Raw genomic sequence first — 20,647 nt, forward strand, 5'->3', positions numbered from 1 at the left:
AGTTGCTGCCATCGCGACCCACAGCTCGCACGCAGTCTGCTAACGCCAAGGACGGTGCAACTGACGCCGAGAAAAGTACGCTTTAAATTCATTATGAAATACTAGTGACGGCACGTGTACGAGAGTGTGCGCAAGGAAAAACCTTGTAACAGCGACAGAAACCCGTCGCTCACTTGTGATCTCACCGGTACTACTCGCATTGCCTGGTAAATGAATGACTACGCGAGAGCGGTGATCTGAATGCTTCGCCGCACATGCTTAAAAGTGCTGCTGTTATCCCCAATTTGGCTTATAACCTCCTGTTTCCATTCAATATTTTTATAGTTATACCCGGATTTGATTAACGATCCCTGCCGTGGCCTGTACTGGCACGGCTATGTTTACTTTTCGCAACAACGTTTTGTCAATGTAGAAATTTTTGGAATGCTAGTTTTCAACGTCTTCGAGTGGGTTTGGGCATGGCTATACTTATTTTACGTTAGGATTTCGGCATGGGATTCGACCCTGCCTTTCTCTAGCATCAATTTCGGAAACTAACAGCTGCTCACAGAAGGCGAGGCTGTGTACGAGGCAAAACACGTCGGTAATGATTTTTGGAAATGGGCAGTTTCAGAATAAGAGAACAGAGTGTTTCCAAACCACTAAATCTGGGAACACGGGTCGTACTTGTCAGTATCAGTAAAAAGATAACATTAGGTATAACTCAGGCAAACCATCGACACATAACTGGTATAGGTGGTACTCAATGAATAGTTTAGCGGGCGATTTCTCCGCCTGGCAACACTAAAAACCGCCATGTCGGTGGCCACCGTGCCAGCGCATGCGCTTTGCGCCCGCATCTCGAAGAAAAAAAACACCGGCGTACATCGTCTGCTGCGTTTCAGTGCGATAACCAGTAGTGGCGCCAACAGACATAATATTAATCGCACTCACATTAAGTGGTGGCGCTCTACCTACCCTCGAGCACTTCAAATCGACGGAGGATGAAACTGCGGCTGCGAACGGCGCGTATAAGTAGCGTAAGTCCGACGCTGCAGTTAGGTGCCGCCTCTGATGTCGACGCAAGTGCAGCCGCACCGCATCCACGACGTTATGTCCGGTAAGTGCGCTCTAATACGTGGTTGAGTACAAAAACCGAGTAATTTCGTTTAAGAGTTGGTTCACGAGTACACCGATTTAGCGCTGGCTTTCTCGTGCGCTACATGTTTCACACTCAGCAAAACAACTCACGGCTGTCGTTAGAGCGCGGCGGCTGGCAATCAGCTGATCTGCGGCGGCTACTTCATACGCGTCGGCGATAAGTAGATCGTACTGTGTTGCACACAACAGCACTTGGCATAGAGGTAATACTTTGCGTTCAGTGGGCAACAGTTTGGAAATGATGCAGTTCCCGCTGTCAAACCGACCACTGCGCTCACGTTCAAACCTTTGTGCCACCACCGACTCGAACTCGCTTGTAGGTGTGCGCGGAGGCTGGGGTTGAATTGCAGATAAGGTTGTCACACTCATGAGCGGAATCATGACTTTTCGCGTAACCAGCGCTATCGCGGTACAACTGACTATGCAATCACTCGCACACGCCTTGCACGGGAACACAAGGTCACGTCGCGGCCCGCGGCCTGCCTAGCCGCCATGAAGGCATGGAGGAGAAGAGGGTTGCCTGATCTGGGGGCCGTGCGCACAACGTCGCCTTGGCAACAGACGCTTGGCCGCAGATATGGCGGCGCATTTGCATGGTTGCCTGCATGCATTCCACGCCATTGAATACCGGCTATAAGAAATCTTATTTTATTACAAAATGCATGCCTGCTATATTGTTGCTTTATAAAACGAAATTATGCGGTCAAAACAGCTTTTCCACCCGAAAACACAAAACGCGCTCGCGCCCGAGCCTAGCACATGTGACGGAACTCCAATAGTAACAAAAGATTTCAACAGATGGCGAATGCGCGGTGAAAAGGAAAAAAAAAACTTCAATTTACTTGAGCAAACCTTCACCGTGTAATCCTGGGTGGAGCGAGACGGAAGGGGCGGAGCGTGGCAATTGGGCGCGAGAAAGGAGAGAGGCAGTTACTTCGTTTTGGCGGCGAACTACAGTCTTTCTACGACATTTGCTTGCTTCCCAATCCGGCTCGGTTCGGTTGGTAACCGGTGAACATGTTTTTCTCCAATGTTTTGTTTTCATTTTAAAGATAAATGTACTTAATCAAGTTCCGCCCTACAAGATGAGGGAGGTGAGAAAGAAAGCTGTAGAAATAGCTCGACTAACTCCTGCCCTGCTCCACCCCCCCCCCTTCAATGTGAAGTGCAATACAATGTGAAGTAGAATGATAGGTTCGTTTTAAGCAGCGTACTTGGAAAACATGGAAAAGTGCAAGTAATAAGAAAGCATCACAAATAACAGGAAAAGGAACAATAGGCAGTTATGGTATTAACAGGGAGACCGCTACAGTCTCGGTTACACACATTTTCTTTTACGAAGCCATCCCAATAGCAGAGAGCTTGCCGAAAATGAAAAAAAAAAACGAATGAACTCCTTCGCTATTGCTTTTCGTTCGTGCTGACCCTGATGCCTGGCCTTTATTTTCTTCTTCATTGAACGAACCTATCACCTTCAATTCTCGTTCACTACACGCGTAGTGAGGACCTCGATCGGTTCCGGCAGTCCTTGTGCCGTACGTAGCTGAAAGCAGGTGAACGCTGATTGAGCGCTCCTGACACGTCGTACAGACTCAAGACACGGTCCGAGGCTTAAAAAGAGGTCCTCTTTTCTATCAATGTCAACTGCGCGTTCTACTTCAAGTGATACGATCAACCAGAACTACAGGCCCCTCTACAATCACCGAGCGATGATTCTTGGTGGTGGTTCGCTCCGGGGGCCGCCAATGGTACACACGTGATTCTGTGACATCACAGGAAAATTACGTTAACTCTGACGGTTCCTCGAAGTGCGACAGAGCAGCCTTTTCAACGAACCGAACTTGTGCTTTGTCTTCACGCTGCCCGCGTCGCTTCTCAAGCACGGCACAACCGTCATTTCTGCGTGCTACGGTGGCATTTACGTGCGGTACAAGGCAGAAAATACTCCTCAAAAACACTCTACTGACGTAACCGCAAAGGAGGAAAACAAATATTTCCTGCAAACGCGCACTGCTATTCGAAGCGCTGCCTCTACGCGTCATTTTAAATGCGGAGCATTTCTTAGGCTCGCGATGTCACTCGTCGATGTTGTCGGCGCCGTCCACACGCTCACTGCGCATGCGCGTCGCGTCGAGGCGCAGGTGCGCGTCTCTCCCCCGTGCGCTCCGTCGCTCTCGACAACAGGTGCGGCGCTGCGGGAGGAGCGCGTGTACCCCGTGTGCTCCGTCGCTCTCAACAACAGCTGCGGCGGTGCGGGGGGAGCGCGTCTGTGCGCGCATGCGTCGTAGCTACCCGTGCGCTGCGTCGCGCTCAACAGTAACGACGGCAGGACGTGTACACGTGATAACGGCGTAGTGGGTGCGTGGAAAGTTCGCGCGCTTGTGTACGGAAGTGTGCGCATGCGCGTCTCTCCCCCGTACTCCTCTCCCTCGAACGCGGGCGGTGTGTATATAAGCGGCGGAGAGCGCGTTCGGAATTCAGTCAAGGGCGTCTTTGCTTGGCTTTCGCTTGACTTGACGCTTTGCTTGAGGGCACCAAGCAATAGAGACAGACTTTAACTTTACACTCCTTGCCTTCGCTTCTCCTTCATTCTATAAATAAGAATAATAAAGACGAAATAACAATTAAGCATTCCCAAACCATACCCAATTACGCAACATTCCCGCGATACCCCCACCACTCTGCGACGCATTTACTCGAGTTCCCCCCGTGGGAAGATGAGGGCGGGTTTTTTTTGCCTCTCCTTGATGGCCATCCTGTGTGCAGCCGAGCGGCCATGTCGAACGAGGGCAGCGGGGGCTCGGAGACCGGCGACCCGGGTCTTCTCGGCCCTCCCGGCAAGGAGGCGTACGCCCAGCACCGCGCCATCATCTACATCAGCTTCTGCGTCGTCATGAGCTACCAGTGCCTCACGGAGTTCCCCTACCTGCTCATCGCGCACGGAGGAGGTGGGTGCGAGGGTGGCGCTCTCGGCCTGCGCTCAAGGGTGTGTAAAAAGGCCTCGCGCGCACACCTGGATCCCACAAGCGGTTCGTTTCTAAGTCGCACCTTGACTGCATGTCGTGCCGTGGAAGGTGAAGGAATAATTTAGATAGCCAAATGGTCATGAAGGTGGATGAATATGCGCACGTTTCTTCCAAACCGCCGTGGAAAACAAGTAACCGCTGCCGCGGTGTACTCCGGCGTTAGCTTCCGCCGGAAGGCACGAAGTCAATTTGTTAACCAAGGTCAGCTTCTATGCTGCTATGCTGAAGTATCAATCAATTTTACTAATAATGTCACGAAGCCAAAGACAATGCAGCGGTCTTCAAGGAAACAAGTTTACTGCAGTGAACTTGTGCTCCCCCAACAATCCAAAGAATGCACAGGCGGCGAAGCAGCACCCAGCAACGTGACGTGCACAGGCGAGGGTCGGCGAATCGAATACTTCGACGCCTGCTCTGCGGGCGCGAGTGTTTCTCAAAACGTCGATTTACATCCACAACATTGTGAGATCAAATACATTGTAATATCTCAGGCTAGTGACGTTAGGGCGAAAGGCTCTCCTTATCAGAAGGAGATAACCCGTGCAGCATAGAAATAAATAATGGAACACGCGCTTCGCTTGGGATGCACATAGCAGAGCCATGAGGAGCCGGGCAGTCAAAACAAAACAAATAAACAAACCTAATACATGGTTTGCCGCAATAGTAATACCTCTTTTATTCTCCATCCTCAGAGATGAATGAGGCAAAGGAAAAAGCTGTACTAACTGCTTGACTAGCTCCCGCTCACCCCCAATAGAACATGTGCAAATCTGAAGCAGCTTGCATGGCAAACTTTGAACAGCGCAAGTGAGAGAAAAAACATCACAAGACGAAAACAAGCAGCAGTTCTAGCAATAACCGGAAACGCGCGTAACAGTTTCCGTCACACACAGCTTTTTTTTCACGCAGTCATCGTAGTAACAGAAAGCGCGTCGCAGTCTCGGTAAAACGTGAGCTCAAGAAAGAATAAAAAAAAAATCAAGGACCAGTTAATTTCGAAACAAATGTTATATAACGGCTGCCACGCCCCCGCGGGAGGAAACTACATGAACTAGAAGAATCGATCCCGTGATTTAGCAGAATTGCTGTAAAGGGAAATCAAGGTCTGCCATCCGTTGTTTTGCGCCATTTGCACATTACGATTGTTTGTGTGGCAAAAATTTAGCACTTCTGGAATTTTTGTTTCATCGTCTTGGTCCTGTAATTTGTTCCGCAAATGCTATTGTTTCAAAATGTGGTTAGTTGTTGTGTGATACGGAATCGTTTTTGCACTTAGGGAGTACAGTTGGGGTCAACGGTAGCGGGAAGGCAGTGGCGCCGAATAACTCAGCATCACGGCAATGAAAACGGTGGGGGTTGGGTGGGAGTGGTTGGACATGTATTGCATCGCAGTAAAAGACGAGAAAACGCGGCAAACCGGTACTCACTCCCCATTAAACAATAAACTTAGTACATGCAGGAACAAACAAAACCTTGCCCATGGGGGCTCTTTTTCGCGTGGGCGAAAATGAAAAATCTGAACACAAAGCCCATTTTTTTTTAACCTACACATATACAGTCAACTGCCGCATACATAATCAATTTCTATAAAATGTGAATCGAGAGCAGGTTTGGTTATGCGGCTTCTAGCCTATTTTACGCTGCGACAAAGCAGCACTGCCTCTCTTGTCGATGAGTTCCGATGCTTGGAAGCCCCATTTGTAGCGGGAAATCGCATAACACGCTGATAGCTTCTGGAGCAGCTCGACCGGTAAGTGCGGTCCCCGTCAGACGTGCGTTGCTCCACGAAACAAATATAATCTCATTGCGCAGTCCGCTATACTTGACATAACCACGTGCCATAGTAAGACGGCACGTGTCACACTATTGGCATTCGAGAAATGGAACGGTCCGCATGCCTCTCCCACTCCTTTTTATTGTCGGGTTTAACGCGCCGACGCAACGCAGGCGATGAGGCGCGCCGTAGTGGCATAGCTCCGGATTAATTTTGACCACCTCGCGATCTTTAACGTGCGCCGAAGTCTCGTACACGCGGGCGTTTCTGCTTCTCGCCTCCATCAGAAAAGCGGCCGCCGCAGCCGGGAATCGATCCCGCAACCTAGTGCGCAGCAGCGCCACGCCTTCGTCACTGAGCCACCGCGGCGGGCGCCTCTCCCACTCGTAGCACTTGTTTTAAAGACGCATAAATATTGGTCGGCCTGTATGTCTGCTTGTCTGTCAGTCTGTCTGTCTGTATATCACTCGATTCAACCATCCAGACAGGGTGACATTGAATCTGCGCAATGGTGTTATGTACCCCAGCCAAATCTAAACGTGTAATATGCGGTGTCAATGTTAGTACTTGTTAACATTGATGAACAACAAGAAGAAAATATTACGCAAACGTGAGTCAGAAAATGAAGGCATAAGTGATATTTGTAGTGTTTGTTTATTAAAAAATCAATGGATGCTTGATTTTTGATTTTTGGGATATGAAATGAAATTCTACATCAACTGCAGAAAATCGTCGCCTGCTGTTACCCGCGCCACTATAGTTCTGGACGGAGTTTTAAGGTATCAAACGTTGGTTTTCAATTGTTTCTCTGAGATTACAAGTGTATATTCTTACTTTATTTGTCTCAATTGCATTTTACTGTAGTTCTGTCTCTCTGCTATATACATTACATTTTTTTTTCACTTCTACATTGTACAAGAGGTCCCCTTAGTCTCTGACTATGGGACCTCTTTCTGTATATCTTGCACATGTCATCTGAATTTTGCACAATAAAACTTTTCTGATTCTGATTCTGAAACGGCAATAGCAACGAAAAGTTCTACGTTCCACTTGGAATGCCCGCGAATCACGGACGTGGTTCTATAAATATTGTACTACCGTGCCTTGGATAACGCGTGTCTCCACCGTATGGCAGCGCCGGCATCTAGGCACCCGGCCTAGAGCACTAGAACGCCTTAAATTTCAGTTGATTTGAGCAAACCTCTAGCGTGTTATCTTGGGAGGAACGAGGCGGGAAAGGAACAGCATGAGAGGTGAGCGGGGAAGGGAAGGTACAAGGGAAGACCAGACAGCGCCTGCCGTCCCGTAATGTTCCCGCTGGTTTCATTCAAAATGCATTTCCAACTTGCCCAACTTGCTACACATCTGAAAGAGAAAGCAGGTGTTCGTATGGCAGGCGCGCCAGTCGACTATCGTCTTCTGTTGACATTTGCAACGAAAGAAGCATCTACGTGGCCATTTTTTGTTTGTACGAGGAGGTACAGCTCTCACGGTGCTTCACGCGAATGAACACAGCCTGTACTCAAACGCAATAATCCTCGGTTTATGTGACGTCTAAGGACGCATCGTGTCAAAGCGGTGTGCTCGTTTTACCGACGCTGCTGCTCATGCTTTGCTGCACTGGTGTGATATCTTTTTAACCATTTCGTTGCTCCCTCACTGCCGTGTGCTAGTTACCGCGTGACACGGCCAACCCAGAACCCGCAGCAACCAACAGCTCACCCACAGCCGCGCATACAAGGTTAAGCGCATGCTACTGACCCTGTATTCTTTTTTTTTTTTTTTTTTGGGGGGGGGGGGTGAACCTACCAGACAGACATGCTGTTCCGGCGGGCTGGCCAGAAACTCAGAAATCAGCACGTAGCAGCTGCCAGTGACTTGCTACTAGTAAAGACATCTTTTTCCCGAGCACATGACCACCCGCCCCTTATCCGCTATTGTCACGCGGCGTCAGTTTTAAGAAGAAGCAACATTCTTCTCATTCAGACCTTCAAAAAAGAGCTGGTTGCTTGCGTTTTCGAGAACTCTAGCTCCGTGCACGCCGTGGTAAAAAACAAAACGTCCTTGTTTCTAGATTTCTCCACACGTTGAAGATCCGGCGGTGATATTGTTAATCGTGAGCCCTCCACTGCGGGTTTCAGCATAGCCTAGGGGTAGCTTCCGCTCGTTAATCCGATGGTGTTATTATATAACGTGCCTAAAGTAGGACAGCCGGAGCAACTAGCGTGAGCGCAGGGAGAGCCTGTTCAGACGGAAGCCCGAGTAACAATCACGGATATTACGCACATGAACGCACAAAGGTAATGGCGGTGCGATGTTTGAGTAGCGCCATCTGGCTCCTGATGTCAGCTTAGGGACTCGCGCCGCTGCCGTCTGCTACACTCCGCTTGTGAGGGGCAGCAGTGCTTGTTGAAGACATCGCCCGCTTTGATGCTTTAGTGCATAAAAAACGTTTTAAGTGCGTATGCACTTCTTAAGCGAGCCTGAATCGTCCGCCGCCGTCGTCCGCATACCAACAGCTGCGGGTGCGCGCGCTCCTCGTCTTCCTCCTCGTCTTCCCTAACAACGGGGGGAGATGGGCGCGCACTACTCTCCTCCTCCTCTCTCCGCTCAGTGACTGCGAGTGTTGGGCGCCTCCTCTCCACTTCGGGCGGGACAGCTCTCGCTCGCGTAGCGGGCGCTCCGCATTCCGACGCGTGAGGGCGCTCGTGTAGCCCTCGCCGTAACGGCGGGCGCTACTCTCCTCCTCCTTTCTCCGCTCAGTGACTGCGGGTGTTGGGCGCCTCTTCTCCACTCCAAGATCACGATATCCACCGTAATCGCGCAATCAACAACCGTGCATTCGCACTTACACACTCTCCCCCTCGGGGAAGCGCGAGTTTCCAGTACTTGGGTTATTTTACCAGCTTCTGACAACTCCGATTATTTAAAGCTGTATCCCGCACAAGTTTTCAGCACACAAGGAGAGAGGGCACAACTTCTTTAAAAGCATCGGTCAAAAGATCGTGTCTAACTCATTCTTTCCAGCTTATTCGTGAGCTTCACTGCTCAGAGTCCTCGACAAGAGTCCTCGACCAGTAAAAGTATTTTTGAGATGATCTTATGAAGACTCAACAGCACCAAGCAGCATACCCTACACGCACATAACACAGCAGGAAGTAAAACGACTGTGTTTTATTTCTTTTGTTGTTGTCTTCAATCAAATGAATGTCTTTTTTTTGTGTAGCCACGCTTATGTATTTGCGCACGGTCACAAACGCCGTAATAGGAGGTTTGGAGATGCCAAAAATGACGAGTGCTACTCGGAATTTTTTGGTAATTTTTCCTGCAACGGCGGACTTACGGCTTCTTAAACAGCTGCGCTGTTCAATCAGGAGCGGTTAAAAAACGAACGTCGGCCAGCAATGAGGTTAAATATGTTTATATGCCTGAGCACTGTACAGGCGCGATTTGCTGAAGACGAGTCATTTAACATTCGGAAGTGCTAACGATGCAGATTGACGTCACACCAATAATTCAAAAATTTTCATTTGCCGCCCTGGAACTTTGCAAGGGTGTCAGACACGTTATAATCCAGTTCAAGGGGCGTAATGTCGACATGCGGCAACCTATACCGGATAACAGTTGCAATCGAGACAGGATTTCTGGAAGAGTTGTCAATCAGGGCGGCGCTTTCTTATGCAAGCTCTGACAACAGAGCTAAAGGCACTCGCTTTCGGATCTTCTCTTCTTCGTCTGCAACAAAACGCAGCTTCACGACGGTGGTGGCCGTCGTACAGAGAGGCCGATGTTCATTTTTATAATGACCTTACGCGCCTAAGTCTTGGAACTTTGCCTGCAAATTTATTTCAGCGAAAATTCCTAACAGTGTTTTCTTCTGTGGTTAAGGCTACCTGACGCCTGAACAGCGCACCAGAATTCAATTCTTGCAGCCAAGCTGCTCCCTGGGTGTACTAACCAGAAAATGGAAACGGTCCCATGCACTAGGAGCACGTGGTTAACCAGCGAAGCTCTAATGAGATGCAGCGTCGGCATACCCTCGTTCATGTTGAGCTGCCTGCTCCACGAAGTACGCTTGGCGCGAGGCTTATCCTTTCGTAGAAACGTGCGGCCGCTGTTTGTACACTGCTCCGGCCGCACCGCCTCAGCCCCGGCCATCGTTCCCTCTTGAGCGGGGCTTCACGCAGAAGCTCGCTGCGCGCGTTCGAGAGACATCAATCAACCTGGCACCATCCCTCCCCTTACTTCTAATTCCTCTGCAACCTTGCTTTTTGGCGCATGCGCGTGGGGTTCCGTAAGAGGAGCTTCCTGCGTAAAGGGTAACCCAGGATTTTCCTGTCGCGTAGCCATGTAACGATTAGCTTTTCAAAAAAGGCCGCAGGGAGTCTACAGCGTGCCATAGCATCCTGGAGGGCGGTTAAATTGCATTTCTTTCTCGTCTGCCGGCGCAGTGTGCTTCTTCTTCCCGTACGCGATCATCCTGGCTGTGGTGGGCGTTCCAATGGCTGCCTTCGAAATGCTCATTGGCCAGTTCCGCGGCAAGAGCTGCCTCGAGATCTGGACCTGCGTGCCCGTCGGCAAAGGTACACGTTGTAGCGGCGACGCTATAAGCAGAAGCCGAGCGGAAGATGGTGCAGTGTTACACAAACCGCGCTTTGCTGATAATGATGAATAAATGTTTGATACAGAGCAAAGAGAAGACGTAACAGGGGTGGTCAGTCTCCTATGTACAGGAGGCCCTGAGATGACGCCGCCGTCATTGTCCGGTCGACCAGCACAGTTTCATCATCGCGGTAGGAGCTAGTCAGCAGCCGTTCCCATTGTTCACGGGACGGGGTGGGGTTAACCGGTGAGGTAGGGGGGGGGGGGAGAGTGTGGGCATTCAATGACAAGGTGGATGGTGTCCAGTGGGGCATTGCATGGTTGAGAGGTGTTAGGGTGGAGCGTAAGAGCACTGCGGTGAAGTCATGTACAGTTGTAGTAGGTATGTGTTTGTAGGCGTCGCCAGGTGTGTGGTTACACTCTTAATCGGGTTCCATATAAGTTTCAGTTAAAAAGGGTGATCCACATATTTTATGTGGATCCGAACGAAAAAATCACTGGAACGAGGGATATAGGTGGATCGTATCTGGAACCATCAACTTGTTTTCTTTATATTTGTTGTTTTTATCTGGAACCGACAAAATGGGGTCATGCGATGTCGGCGGTTCCGGTTACTGTTCCACTTATGTTTCAGTAAACGGTTGTGGAGAGTGCGTTTGTATATTTTTTGCGCGTGTCTTGTTCCACATAACTCGTGCACGGCAGTGAAGTATGTACTCTTTCATGCATCAACTGGAACAATGAACCGCATATATATTTGGTGCTTCTTGACCGAAGATGCACTTGCGGGTTTAATATACACGCGCACACCGCAAATTATAATGAACTTTGCCGACATCTATGAAACTGCCTTGCAGCGAAAACGAAATCGCACTTCTTTGCCAACGCCGTACAAAGCATTAAAAATGTCGAGAGAAGGCTATCTTAGGGAAAAGAAGTAACGGCAGGAACCAATTTTCAGGTGTTCTGTGGCACTCAAACCGCTTTCGTGAACATCTTATTTTTCTAATTTGAGGCGTGAAGTACTAAATTACCAGTGAATTGAATTTGAGAAGGACTAAACGTCTTCCCTTTCCTCATTTGCCGTTCGAGCGAAGCCATAAGTGCTATAGTGCTGCGTAATTCGGGTTGCTTTGTGAGCACCTTCATAACGAAATACTTGAGGCTATTAAATGTTATGCATCTGGTTTACAAAGCTCCGCAGAAACGGCAGTTTTTGTTCAACGCTCAGTCATCATATCGCTGTGGTGTAGTACGCGCTCAATGGTACTTAGTCCACGTAACTTATGTTGTGATGGGGTACATACATAATGGTAACCGACTGCGTCGCATTTTACACCGCACACATCATTCTACGCATGCAGGTATATGCTTAGAAGTTCGTTTTTATATTTTGTCTCGTCTCGGCTATTAATTTTCACAAGCAAAAACGAAAGCCTCTTTGCAGGAGGAGAACGACACAAAACCAGGAGAACTAAATCTACCCTGCGGCATCTGCCTTACATTCTATATATTTATACTGAAATGGCATTATTTCAAATTATTCATTGCAGTATCGGGAAAATCTGCAGTGTTGCCCTAATGTTGTTACTTGCCATAGTAATTCAAGTTCACCGAATGACCTGCCTTCTTCTGCTGGTCCCCCCGTTGCTGTTTTCCTGCACTATTGGTGTTCATGAAGAAAAACTGCTGGAAAACGGGCAGATGTATTATTACTCGCTAATTAGCTATGCCACACTGAATTCACTATATGGAAGTAGTTTTCTATAACGTGGGTATCAAAGAGCGTCGCAGTATATATTATTGGTATTGGAAAGGCTTGTTGTCAAGAGAACGCAGTCAATAACGAAGCGTCGTTTTGTTTTCACTGCAAACAACGAAGTAAAGCTGTCATCAAAGTTTATGCACACTAACCGCACGCGCTCATGGCCCGCGGCGAGAAAAAAAACTTTAGCCCAACTAACGTGTTAAATTGGCTAATATCTGAGCTCTTTGTTCCAGCCCCAGAGCCGCGTAGACGTCCGCTTAGAGGCCTACTCCCATTTTCCGAAGCAAATAAAAGCGATCAAGGGTGCCGAGTTCGTGATCTCTTCCGCGGACTGGTCACTGGCTACGGCGTGCATCGCCCAAGCCACGGAGGAAGAAAAAGTTGGCCGAAACCATTACGAAACGACCGCCACTTCAGTGCGGCATGCCGTGCGCATGCGTTGAGAGCCGCAAGGCAGCGCCGCTTGCGTTGATGCATGGTATAGTGGGACGGCAACGGGTACAACGACGATGAGGGAAAAACGGGACTGCGTGAACACTTTTAACGACTGCAGCGTCCCTACGTTTCAACGTTTATGCAAGCTAGTTTTGGTTCTTCCGCATGCAGCGCCACTAGTGGCGTTCTATAGCGGTTTTCTCGATTGCTCGCGTTATGCGCCTGATGTACTAGATTAACTGTCGGTCAGACTGGCGGGAACGGGGAACGGTTACCAGTTTGGTTGTGGCGTGAAACTGCGGATTTCTTCATTTCTTCGGGCTGTATTTACTGTTTGACGAAGTGAAGGTTTGCCAGGAGGCGCAAAAAAGGTCAGTGCTGCTTATTTATGTTCTGGTAACGGTTGTTGTTCATTGACTTGGTCGTTACTGCGTCCGATAAACGTGCCGCTCCGCTGCCTGTTCGATGCGAGAAACGTTTGCGGCCGTTATTCACTTTAAGCTTGTGTGTTTGTGGGTCGGAGTCGGCTTGACATTTCAAACTCCGTACGTTAGCTATAGTGCTCTTTAGAAAGTTGCTGGTGTGCGCATTTCTCGAGTCTGCATGTCCCCTTATGGTGTGGTGCTGCTTAGTTGCATATTGACGGTTTCTGTACCTGTCAGCGGTACTGAATCTTCTCTGGTTAGTCGCACGCCATTGTCTCGCGCGCACACACTGCACAACTTGTTTGTCAGAGCGTCTGTCTGTAGACTTATCGGCATTTTCAAACTTTCTTGTTAATTGCGTTGTGTTGGTCTGCTGAGAGCTATAAATTTACTGTACTAATCACGCTATTCCGTATAATGTTAATGTGCGTTCAAGGCGTTAGCGGCAGCACTGCTTAGGTTTATCTGTGCTGTGTGTATGTATGTATGGCGGGCTTGCTGTTCTGCAGCATCCATGGCAGCATCAACGTATACCGTGTCCGAGGAGGGAGGGAAGTGTTGGGCATGGTATCGTTCTCACGCCAGGCGACGGTCTGTGTGATAGGTGGGGTGCATGTTACGGGGGATAGGGAAGGGATAGAGAACCTCTCGATATTCTGGAGGGGTGGGGAGTGGTGGATGGGCGGATTATTTTGAGGAGAAGAGGACGGTTCTGCCAGTGTGGGTTAGTGTAAGGCTGGATATTTGTGCCTGTCGATAAGCTCGGATCGTGTGTTAAAGGTGCCCGTGTGAAGGAAAGCGTCGTAAGCAGTTCTGGGGGGTAGCTGTAGCGTACGGCGATATAGTGCGCGTTGTATGGTCTCGGTACGTGTGAGTTCAGTGCGGGTCACAGCGTGATATGGTACAGTATACGTGATGCGTGGGGTGAAAAGGGGACGTTCAGCGTTTCAACAAAAGGAAGCACAGAGCTGTTATCGAGTTAGCGAAATGATCGCGTCGCTTTTTTTTTTCGTCCTGTTCTTCCCCGCTGTGCGTAAAAACCGGCAGCATGGACTACGCAGAAAAGAATCTTTAGGAAAACTAATACAAAACTTGCGATGTGGCGAGACAGGGACTAAAGTCACGTAGTAATGAAGGGCATAACTGAGATATTCAGCGCTGCAGAACATCCGCAGGGGAAGTTTTGAACTTGTGTCGCCGACGCCCCGCATTTACAGCGATCCTTCGCGGTGATTCTTCGCGCACGTATCGGATCGTTCAAAGCTTGCGATTTTTTCCCCGGAGTGGTAACAACAAAACAACCATACAGTACAGCCTGTGTTGGTCGTGTTTATGCCATTTGTTGCGATGCACTGAAAATTGCAGAACAGTAAAATACAGTGCAGGCAAGCATCACAAGTCACTGGAACGCAAAGAACCACCAATAACGGCGAAGGCGAATAAATCAAATGATCAATTCGAGAGTCCTTTAGCTGAGGTCCCCCGAATGCGAAGCCCGAACGCTGCACTCATTGCCGGAAGCCTGATCGCTCTAAAAGTCGTAATATTCCGCCTCCGGAGGCCACTTCGTCCGATGCACTTAAGTATTATTCATGTAAAATTCATGCCACACACCGCGGAACCTCTACAACTGCAAGCGCGCTCCTCTTGATTGCCGCCAAGCGACACGCCACACGCTTACGCTGGAAGTTACACAGTGGCGCCACCGCCCTTTTGCACGCTTACTACAAGTTACTCGAGTCTACCACCGTGAAAAATGGATACCGTTTTAAACAAACCCTGACCCAATTTGAACTCTGTCAGAGCAGCATCTTTTGGGTAGCATTACGGATGACCGTTCGAAGGGTGCCGACTCGTTCGAAGTTCCAGACGCGTTCTCCCCTCCGTGTTTCGCGCAGGCATCGGGATGGCCATGCTGCTGAAGACGTTCGTGATCTGCGCGTACAAGGCGTTCGAGAACGCGTGCCTCTTCTTCTACTTCCTGCAGAGCTTCCAGCAGGAACTTCCCTGGACGCACTGCTACACCTGGTGGGGGGCGACCGACATCAACTGCCGCGAAAGGAAGCCCGACGACGCGGTACGTGCACGGCCCGTCCTATCAAAGCAAAAACGCTAGACGGTGGCGCAATGAGCAGAAATGTCGGCGTTGGCGCCGGAACCAGCTATGCACTTTTCGTAGCACGGGTCCTTAGAGCATTTCAGGGGGTGAAGCCTTCCGTAGCGAGAGCTCGGCAGGACCTGCGGGTTACTGTGCACACCAGTAACCGCAGGTGAAGTAAGCAAGGAGGATGCAGCGGAATGAGCGAACAGGGAGGCAACGTGATTCTTCATCATCGTCTAATCTCCAAACCCTAGAGTGAAATAACAAACAGCTGTGCATCGCGTTAGGAGATCGAACGAAGCGTTTTTAAAGGGTTAAGCGAGCTCCACATGGAAAGAATGCGAACGTTGCCCAGCGGCATCAGGCGCAGCGAAGCACTGTACTTTCACCAGCTTCGACGCCATGACGGTAAGGTAATAAGACAACCAAAGTGTAAAGAGCACAGCTGTGATCCTGACAGCTTAACAGCATCATTACGGATCAGCGCAAAAAAAGGGAGACATAAAAGGGGGGGGGGAAAACGAACAGCGCTGCTGCCCGGTCCGCAGCGCTGCCCTGTATATTTCCCCCCTTTTGTATCGCGTTGTCTTTTTTTGTTCTGATCACGAATGATGTATATTCACAAAACCGCAAAACTAACACTCACTTTTAAGTTTGCAGCAAAAACCAGTCACCAACAGGAGGAAGTACCGTATTTACTCACGTAATAATCGCACTTTGTTTCCAAAAAGCTTCATGCAAATGTACGGGTGCGTTCATTATGCGGGGTAAATTTTTCGCGAAAAACTTTTCAGCCCAGAAAACGCAAGCATTGCGCATCAAAATTTTTACGAAATATGTCTAATGAACGCAATATTAATGACAAAAAACACAATAAAAACCCCGCATGCCGCCACCAGCCGCTTCGCAAAGTGCGCAAAATACAGTGTTTTCATGAATTACGGAACCAGCCGGAAGGAGTTTGCTGCGAGGTGACAGCAGGACGACCAGTAAGTGGGTGCCGTTGTCACAGTGCAGGGCATCAAAACAGACACGGTTGCCGACGCAGCAAGCTGAGCGCATTTTTTTTTCTTTTTTCTTCTTTTTTGTGAGTAATTTAGTAGTATTTCTCTTGATCATCAATATTGAACGCATGCTTGCCGATATCGCTAATATCGGCAAGTCTGCGCCAATAACGTAGCCATGTCGGCTTTTAAAGGGAAGGAAACAGAGGTAAGCACGGCAGTGGTACACTTACGACATGCCGCTGCGGCAAGTTCAGGGCGCGTTCATTGCGCGGGAAATAAAAAAGAATCGAATTTTGACGACAAACTTCAGGGGTGCGATATGTACGCGAGTGCTATCATTATGCGAGTAAATGCGGCAACAACTGCCAGCAACATGGGGGCCAGCAACCTGAGCAACCGGTGGTGACGCAAAAGAAGCAGTTCGTTGGGGGTCTAGCTTTGGTATACTCATATATGCGGAAGTATAGTTCCCTCCGTTGTGGAGTGAACTAGAATACGTGGGGCCTAGGCTAGCGAAGGGACCGCGTTACGTCCCGGCGTCTGCTGCCGTTGAGCGAAGTTAGCGGGAGACCCCGAAGCGAAGAGCCTTAATCGGCCAGAAAAAGAAGCCTGGTGGAAGAAACACGCTTCGAGTGCTCAACTGGACATTAGGGAGTTTTAGTGCAGCGTTTCTTGCCTTTCCGTACGCTAAACGCTGAATTTGGCGGTACGCTGCGTAAATACCGCGAGGGGAGTTTGCAATTTTTTTTAACCTCCTTTGTTTAGTAGAGCGCCTCACCAGTTTTGGGCCGCGACACACTAACGCTTACGGCGCCATCTGTTGAATATTCAGCGAAATTACTCGCCGGCTGACCTACCAACGGGTTGCCGGAGGTGCCGGAGTGCTTAGACATTTCACGACTATCCAAACAAGCGCAAACAAACGCTTTCCCGTTAGTATTGACTGTAATATGTCCGTAACATGATATGAATATTCTCTTACCTAAGTACGCTCCAAAAAGAAAGCGTTTAAAGGAGTACTGACACGAAATTTTCGTGTTACGTTTTTTTCGCTGCTATGCGTGCCTACCAGCCCACTAATAATAGAATGACAGATTAGACGGTAGAGCGCAGCATAAACATTCATTTACGGCGTCGGTTATTCGTGCAAGTTTCGGTTTCGACTGAAAAACGCCGAGCGGCCGCCATAACAGGATGTATCACATGACGTCACCATTCTTGCCGCATCGCTGCCTCTCTGGAAGCGCGCGCCCAGACCGGCCGAGGTCTTCGCCGTCCCCACAGGCCCGGGCAGCATGACGTCAGTCCCAAACCCATGACGTGTCCACACGCCCGAGCTACGCGCGCCAACCACAGCCAGCGCGTCGGCTTCGTCACGGGAGCCCCGACGTTGGCAGTTTGGGGCAAGTAGCACATGCTGTCATGTCGGCCCGCTCTGGGCTTTCTCGTGCGGGCGAAGATTAAAATGGATTTTAAATATGTTTCGCTGAACGGTTGCTGTTGAAACTTGCTGGGAGATATCTCCTGATAAAAAGGAAGCGTTTTGCATAGTTATCACAGCTTTGAAATTTCGTGTCAGTACTCCTTTAAGCACTTCTTTCGTGCAATCGCACAGAACGCCCATAACGAAATGTCCGGGTTTGACGCATATATTTTATTCAACTTCAAAGCAACCCATTGGTGTGTTTCGAACGAACAAAACGTCACGATATGCGTCGGAAGTCAGCACCGCGATTGACAGCCGATCTGTTGCCTCCTACTGCCCGCCGTAAATTCGGCACTCGCATCGCGGCGTGGACGAAGAGCAAGTCGCTTTAACTCTGGCGCGCCGGCCGAGAAGGCTTTTGACCACGTACATTGTACCAACCCGATGCGAGGTTGAGTCGTGCGTCACTCGAGAAAGATAATCCCGAGCATGGGAAGCACAGTCCTCCCGAAGAAGCGCCACGGCGCATTTCTCCGCGCAACGAACGCATCCGCAACACACCCACAGCTTCGGGCGCTGGTCAGCTACAAAGCTGACACTCAGCGATGTCACAATAGAAAGCTGCGCGAGGTCGGCCAGCTAACCACGTCACGTATTTAAAACACCGGAGCCAATACCTTAGTCCATCGGAAGCAAATTGCTGTCCAAAGAAGAGCAGAGCCGTGTATGGTTGTCGCGCTACTTGCCGCCATGTTGGAAATACAAGCGGCCTCGCATACGCATGCTAATTTGCTGAAATAGCGTCCGCTCAACTGTCGCCCGCGAAACGTCGAACCGGCTTATCGCACAGCGCATGCGCAGTGCGCACGACGCCAAGAAATAGCATTCGCTAACTGTTTGCGCATGGATACGTACGTTATTCTAAAACTCTCTATTATTGATTTCGAACTCAGAGGCTGCATAGGGGCTTACATGTCCTCTGGCTTTTACTTTCACGCTAAATTGAGTTCTTTGAGTGGCAGCTTCCTTAAGATTAATCTGCATCAATGTAGGAACGATATACTAGGACCAATTTGAACACCAGGAAACACACGCGCAGTATCACAGTTTGCAATATTGACAGCACACCCATCTTTAGAAGCTTCGTTTTCGTGTGCTCGCTTCCTGCTCTAGACATTGGCTTGAGGAGAAGCACATCAGAGTCTTTTGTGGTCGTGTCCTTCCCACGGACTAGCGTTCGCCCCCACTGCTCTTTATACCTATTTCTTGAAATCATGTAAGTCGTTTTTGACTTCCCAGGCTCTTTGCCATTCTCCCACTCAAGGCAATTAAAACGTCCCGCACTTATGTAGGCACATTTGCACGTTTTGTTTGCACAAACTGCCGTACTCGTACTCATTTATGTTTGCTCTTTCCTGAACGATCATACTGGCGCCTTTTTGCGAACGGAGCGTGCAGCGCAACGGAGGGCCGGGCCGACACCCCGAATGCTTGACTCTTCCCCCTACTCTCTTCATTTTAGCCCTCTCATCAATGCAGTGTGTTTCCGGAAGGAGATTTTTTGTCGCACAATCTCCGTGCCAACCGCTTGAAGTTTTGTGACTGCTCCCCACGCCCTCGAAAACAGGGACCGATCAGGCAGCCTGCCGAAGACAGCCGTACTCATCCGTTCCTATACTCGTCGTCACTATTGTTTCAAACCAACTGCGTCTTGGCGCTTCGAAGTACGGTACTCACCCTCAAGCAGCGCAGTTTATTGATCTCAGCGTCCTCAATGCATCTCTACGATACCCACGCGTTCGTTGTTACTGCACATTTTACACTGCCTCCGCCGCCCCCTGTCTACTCGTTTCAACCACGACGCTACCTTGCAACTTCCTTTTTGGCTACAATGTTATAGTTGTTGGCGGTGACGCAGAAGTCAGAGAGACGAAAAATTCACTTCTGATCACTATGCTCCCTAAGGTGAACTTTGGGCCCAGCGCGAGCTGCAGTCTTCTCAGTCACGGCGCATATCTGCTGTGTCTCAGGCAGTGATCGCGTGATCCGCGAACGCCCACCGGCTCGTAGTACTCTCCTGTTATCTCGCAGCGTGTCGCCGACTCCGGCCGGTGTGTTGTTGCGAACCATGTTTCAACCTCGCGCGCAAATGTCACGTGGTATCAATCAGCGGCGGCCGGAACAGCTTCCGGGGAAAGTGTCAGGGCCTCGGCGGCGACGCATGGAACAGAGTGAGAGTAAGGCAGCGAGGGAGCAATAGCCGCGCCTGCCGCCCTCTTCGTTTACCCTTTGCCAGGCGCTCCTCTACGTTGTCTTTTGGTCGTCGCTGTTGCGTTCGCTCACTCGGTTACGCGGCCCACGGAATGCAATGTTTCCGAAGATGTGATACCTGTAAAATGAAAATATTTTCATCCAATAGACACCAGATTACCGAACATAAAGCACGAAACACAAAATAACAAAATTGCAGCCATCAACACTGTTGGCGAAAAAGAAGAAAACTGCATCAAGCGAATCCACATAGCCTAGTACAACGCAGTAGTGACTAGTCATTGGTTGGGTATACAAAAGCGTAAATGTGGGCAATAACTGAAGAAAAGCAGGCGCTTGACATAATATAATCAACATTCGCTGCAAAAAGGTTGTAAGCCAGATAAAATGAACGCAGACACAGAGGAAAAAAGAATTGGAACAGGAACAAACACCACGAATCATTCAAGTTTCATTAAACAGTACCAGGTATACAAAACACCGCTGTATTTCCCACTGTGTTTCACATTTGATTACATTCACTCCGTCCTCCGCATCGAACCTCACCCCTACTACGGTAGTTTGCTTCACGGAATTTAGGCAGGTGGGTAGTCCGAGTAGTCCGGTTCCCTGAAACTCACTTTCAATTCATTACCGAAGCTCATATCCCATTTCTTTTCCTTACCAATTCGT

The 20,647-nt window shown here is 49.4% G+C and overlaps 1 protein-coding gene across 2 annotated transcripts in view; it reads left to right on the forward strand.

Moving 5' to 3' along the window:
• The first annotated feature begins 641 nt into the window (after positions 1-641).
• LOC144165017 (sodium-dependent proline transporter-like) overlaps positions 642-20,647 on the forward strand; it is an 86,672-nt gene continuing 66,666 nt past the window's right edge. Inside the window, exons 1-3 of one of the 2 annotated variants that reach the window (XM_077695186.1) lie at positions 642-1,099; positions 3,907-4,088; positions 15,069-15,247. In XM_077695186.1, the coding sequence (XP_077551312.1) occupies positions 984-1,099; positions 3,907-4,088; positions 15,069-15,247 (477 nt within the window). In that variant the 5' untranslated portion in view covers positions 642-983. The remainder of the gene's footprint in view (positions 1,100-3,906; positions 4,089-15,068; positions 15,248-20,647) is intronic. The other variant, XM_077695187.1, reaches the window with a different exon arrangement.

The sequence above is a fragment of the Haemaphysalis longicornis genome, unplaced genomic scaffold, assembly GCF_048455015.1.
Source record: "Haemaphysalis longicornis isolate Haplotype H1 unplaced genomic scaffold, Haemaphysalis longicornis Haplotype H1 scaffold_14, whole genome shotgun sequence".
In the NCBI taxonomy this organism is placed as follows: domain Eukaryota; kingdom Metazoa; phylum Arthropoda; class Arachnida; order Ixodida; family Ixodidae; genus Haemaphysalis; species Haemaphysalis longicornis.